Source organism: Oncorhynchus keta, chromosome 34, assembly GCF_023373465.1.
Source record: "Oncorhynchus keta strain PuntledgeMale-10-30-2019 chromosome 34, Oket_V2, whole genome shotgun sequence".
In the NCBI taxonomy this organism is placed as follows: Eukaryota; Metazoa; Chordata; class Actinopteri; order Salmoniformes; family Salmonidae; genus Oncorhynchus; species Oncorhynchus keta.
In genome coordinates, this window is record NC_068454.1 from 81,966,341 (window position 1) to 81,971,782 (window position 5,442).

Sequence of the window (5,442 nt, forward strand, 5' to 3'; positions counted from 1 at the left end):
GGGGCTGTGTGTGTGTAGAGACTAGGGGTTGGGGCTGTGGTGTATAGAGACTAGGGGTTGGGGCTGTGGTGTATAGAGACTAGGGGTTGGGGCAGTGTGTGTGTGTAGAGACTAGGAGTTGGGGCAGTGTGTGTGTGTAGAGACTAGGGGTTGGGGCAGTGTGTGTGTGTGTGTGTAGAGACTAGGGGTTTGGGCAGTGTGTGTGTGTGTGTGTGTAGAGACTAGGGGTTGGGGCAGTGTGTGTGTAGAGACTAGGGGTTGGGGCAGTGTGTGTGTGTGTGTAGAGACTAGGGGTTGGGGCAGTGTGTGTGTGTGTGTAGAGACTAGGGGTTGGGGCAGTGTGTGTAGAGACTAGGGGTTGGGGCAGTGTGTGTGTGTGTGTAGAGACTAGGGGTTGGGGCAGTGTGTGTAGAGACTAGGGGTTGGGGCAGTGTGTGTGTGTGTAGAGACTAGGGGTTGGGGCTGTGTGTGTGTGTGTAGAGACTAGGGGTTGGGGCTGTGTGTGTAGAGACTAGGGGTTGGGGCAGTGTGTGTAGAGACTAGGGGTTGGGGCAGTGTGTGTAGAGACTAGGGGTTGGGGCAGTGTGTGTAGAGACTAGGGGTTGGGGCAGTGTGTGTGTGTGTGTAGAGACTAGGGGTTGGGGCAGTGTGTGTGTGTATGTGTGTGTGTGTAGAGAGACTAGGGGTTGGGGCAGTGTGTGTGTAGAGACTAGGGGTTGGGGCAGTGTGTGTGTGTGTAGAGAGACTCTGGGTTGGGGCAGTGTGTGTGTGTGTAGAGAGACTCTGGGTTGGGGCAGTGTGTGTGTGTGTGTGTGTGTGTGTGTGTGTGTGTGTGTGTGTGTGTGTGTGTGTGTGTGTGTGTGTGTGTGTGTGTGTGTGTGTGTGTGTGTGTGTGTGTGTGTGTGTGTGTGTGGAGACTAGGGGTTGGGGCAGTGTGTGTGTGTGTGTGTGTGTGTGTGTAGAGACTAGGGGTTGGGGCAGTGTGTGTGTGTGTGTGTGTGTGTGTAGAGACTAGGGGTTGGGGCAGTGTGTGTGTGTGTGTAGAGACTAGGGGTTGGGGCAGTGTGTGTGTGTAGAGACTAGGGGTTGGGGCAGTGTGTGTGTGTGTGTAGAGAGACTCTGGGTTGGGGCAGTGTGTGTGTGTGTGTAGAGAGACTCTGGGTTGGGGCAGTGTGTGTGTGTGTGTGTGTGTGTAGAGACTAGGGGTTGGGGCAGTGTGTGTCTAGAGACTAGGGGTTGGGGAAGTGTGTGTGTAGAGACTAGGGGTTGGGGCAGTGTGTGTAGAGACTAGGAGTTGGGGCAGTGTGTGTGTGTGTGTGTAGAGACTAGGGATTGGGGCAGTGTGTGTGTAGAGACTAGGTGTTGGGGCAGTGTGTGTGTGTAGAGACTAGGTGTTGGGGCAGTGTGTGTGTGTAGAGACTTGGGGTTGGGGCAGTGTGTGTGTGTGTGTAGAGACTTGGGGTTGGGGCAGTGTGTGTGTGTGTGTGTAGAGACTAGGGGTTGGGTGTGTGTGTGTGTGTGTGTGTGTGTGTGTGTGTGTGTGTGTGTAGAGAGACTAGGGGTTGGGGCAGTGTGTGTGTGTAGAGACTAGGGGTTGGGGCAGTGTGTGTGTGTGTAGAGAGACTCTGGGTTGGGGCAGTGTGTGTGTGTGTAGAGAGACTCTGGGTTGGGGCAGTGTGTGTGTGTGTGTGTGTGTGTGTGTGTGTGTGTGTGTGTGTGTGTGTGTGTGTGTGTGTGTGTGTGTGTGTAGAGACTAGGGGTTGGGGCAGTGTGTGTGTGTAAGAGACTAGGGGTTGGGGCAGTGTGTGTGTGTGTGTGTAGAGACTAGGGGTTGGGGCAGTGTGTGTGTGTAGAGACTAGGGGTTGGGGCAGTGTGTGTGTGTGTGTGTGTAGAGAGACTCTGGGTTGGGGCAGTGTGTGTGTGTGTGTGTGTGTGTGTGTGTGTGTGTGTGTGTGTGTGTGTGTGTAGAGACTAGGGGTTGGGGCAGTGTGTGTCTAGAGACTAGGGGTTGGGGAAGTGTGTGTGTAGAGACTAGGGGTTGGGGCAGTGTGTGTGTGTGTGTGTAGAGACTAGGGGTTGGGGCAGTGTGTGTGTGTGTGTGTAGAGACTAGGTGTTGGGGCAGTGTGTGTGTGTAGAGACTAGGTGTTGGGGCAGTGTGTGTGTGTAGAGACTTGGGGTTGGGGCAGTGTGTGTGTGTGTAGAGACTAGGGGTTGGGGCTGTGTGTGTGTGTGTGTGTGTGTGTGTGTGTGTGTGTGTGTGTGTGTGTGTGTGTGTGTGTGTGTGTGTGTGTGTGTGTGTCGACTAGGGGTTGGGGCAGTGTGTGTGTGTGTAGAGACTAGGGGTTTGGGCAGTGTGTGTGTGTATAGAGACTAGGGGTTGGGGCTGTGTGTGTGTAGAGACTAGGGGTTGGGGCTGTGTGTGTGTAGAGACTAGGGGTTGGGGCTGTGTGTGTGTAGAGACTAGGGGTTGGGGCTGTGTGTGTATAGAGACTAGGGGTTGGGGCTGTGTGTGTGTAGAGACTAGGGGTTGGGGCTGTGTGTGTATAGAGACTAGGGGTTGGGGCTGTGTGTGTGTAGAGACTAGGGGTTGGGGCTGTGTGTGTGTAGAGACTAGGGGTTGGGGCTGTGTGTGTGTAGAGACTAAGGGTTGGGGCTGTGTGTGTGTAGAGACTAGGGGTTGGGGCTGTGTGTGTAGAGACTAGGGGTTGGGGCTGTGTGTGTAGAGACTAGGGGTTGGGGCTGTGTGTGTGTAGAGACTAGGGGTTGGGGCTGTGTGTGTGTAGAGACTAGGGGTTGGGGCTGTGTGTGTATAGAGACTAGGGATTGGGGCTGTGTGTGTGTAGAGACTAGGGGTTGGGTGGAATGTGGCAGAACTGTCCAGTCACGTGTCTCTAATGTTACAGAACACACCATGTATTCATCTCTGACCCCCTTTCCTCTTCGTCCTCCGAACCCCACCCTGCGCACAGTCTCTCTCTCTCTCTCTCTCTCTCTCTCTCTCTCTCTCTCTCTGTCTCTGTGTGTGTGTGCGCGCGCGCTCGGGGGAAACTCGATTCTGTTTTAATGTGGTCAGTCCCAGGGAAGCCTACAGAAATGGACAAGTGTGATCCATATCGTCAGAAAACAACCTGGAACAATCGTCCATCCTGTAAGAGGGCTTTAGTTATGCTCTCTCACTCTACCAACACTCTAGACCGTCCTCTCTCACTCCACCAACACTCCAGACCGTCCTCTCTCACTCCACCAACACTCTAGACCGTCCTCTCTCACTCCACCAACACTCCAGACCGTCCTCTCTCACTCCACCAACACTCCAGACTGTCCTCTCTCACTCCACCAACACTCTAGACCGTCCTCTCTCACTCCACCAACACTCTAGACCGTCCTCTCTCACTCCACCAACACTCTAGACCGTCCTCTCTCACTCCACCAACACTCTAGACCGTCCTCTCTCACTCCACCAACACTCTAGACCGTCCTCTCTCACTCCACCAACACTCCAGACCGTCCTCTCTCACTCCACCAACACTCCAGACCGTCCTCTCTCACTCCACCAACACTCTAGACCGTCCTCTCTCACTCCACCAACACTCCAGACCGTCCTCTCTCACTCCACCAACACTCTAGACCGTCCTCTCTCACTCCACCAACACTCCAGACCGTCCTCTCTCACTCCACCAACACTCCAGACCGTCCTCTCTCACTCCACCAACACTCCAGACCGTCCTCTCTCACTCCACCAACACTCTAGACCGTCCTCTCTCACTCCACCAACACTCCAGACCGTCCTCTCTCACTCCACCAACACTCTAGACCGTCCTCTCTCACTCCACCAACACTCTAGACCGTCCTCTCTCACTCCACCAACACTCCAGACCGTCCTCTCTCACTCCACCAACACTCTAGACCGTCCTCTCTCACTCCACCAACACTCCAGACCGTCCTCTCTCACTCCACCAACACTCTAGACCGTCCTCTCTCACTCCACCAACACTCTAGACCGTCCTCTCTCACTCCACCAACACTCCAGACCGTCCTCTCTCACTCCACCAACACTCTAGACCGTCCTCTCTCACTCCACCAACACTCCAGACCGTCCTCTCTCACTCCACCAACACTCTAGACCGTCCTCTCTCACTCCACCAACACTCCAGACCGTCCTCTCTCACTCCACCAACACTCCAGACCGTCCTCTCTCACTCCACCAACACTCCAGACCGTCCTCTCTCACTCCACCAACACTCCAGACAGTCCTCTCTCACTCCACCAACACTCCAGACCGTCCTCTCTCACTCCACCAACACTCCAGACTGTCCTCTCTCACTCCACCAACACTCCAGACCGTCCTCTCTCACTCCACCAACACTCCAGACCGTCCTCTCTCACTCCACCAACACTCCAGACTGTCCTCTCTCACTCCACCAACACTCCAGACCGTCCTCTCTCACTCCACCAACACTCCAAACTGTCCTCTCTCACTCCACCAACACTCCAGACCGTCCTCTCTCACTCCACCAACACTCCAAACTGTCCTCTCTCACTCCACCAACACTCCAGACCGTCCTCTCTCACTCCATTGTAACCTGTGTGCGTTTCAGGTCCTCTTTGAGTGGCTGGTCAGTAGGGTCTCAGGACGCGACCCTGCGTGATGTTGACTACATCAGCTTCCTGTTCTCCACCCTCACAGGTCAGGCTCCGCCCTCACATTTCCTGTCTCACTGGTATCTGGTCACTCCAAGAAAACGTACCAATCTTTCTCTCTTTCAGGGTTTTCGTCTGATGAGCTGGCCACCCTGCAGGAGGCTGGGGATGAGAGCGTGCTCCCTCCCTCCCCCCTCTCCCCCCTCAGCCTCTACCCCACCCCCCTGGAGCAATTCACACACCACTGGGACGTGGTGGAGGTCAGGACACACCTCACTCAGAACACCTAGCAGGGCTTTATAAGTGACTGTTGTGACAGAAACAGGAAGAGACGGTGAATGAGAGGTCTAGATGGAGTGTAAAATGTGAAAAGAGAAAGACAGCGACCGAGATGGAGACTGAGCTCTTCTGCCAGTGTAGTGTACCTGTGAGAGGTGTTCTGGACACTGTGTCAGTTATTTAGTTCCTCCTGGTGTCACACACAGGGCTCAGAGGGGGGATGCTTTATCTGGCCACGCTGGCCGAGAGGGGAACCTTTATCGCGTTGCGCAGGCTGTGTCTCCGTGGTTATCGGGCACTGTGGAAATGTAGAAATGCTAATGAGAGCCTGTGGCATGACGGGAGTGTGACATTTGTGCTCGGAAATTACTGTTAAAGGAAACGTGCCCCGAAGCACGAGGTGTGTGTGGAGGGGGGCTATAATCACTAATTCAGCTCTTCAATTAGAGCCTGAGATCCTGGTCATCTCATGTCTGAGTCAATCAGACTGAGGGTTGGGCGGGCAGGGGGGACAGGATTA

General features: G+C 54.7%; 1 protein-coding gene across 1 annotated transcript in view; it reads left to right on the forward strand.

Moving 5' to 3' along the window:
• Positions 1 to 5,442, forward strand: part of LOC118382796 (testis-expressed protein 10 homolog) — a 59,251-nt gene that overhangs the window by 12,915 nt on the left and 40,894 nt on the right. The window contains exons 13-14 of the mRNA XM_052492692.1: positions 4,601 to 4,689; positions 4,770 to 4,903. Of these exons, the coding sequence (XP_052348652.1) occupies positions 4,601 to 4,689; positions 4,770 to 4,903 (223 nt within the window). The remainder of the gene's footprint in view (positions 1 to 4,600; positions 4,690 to 4,769; positions 4,904 to 5,442) is intronic.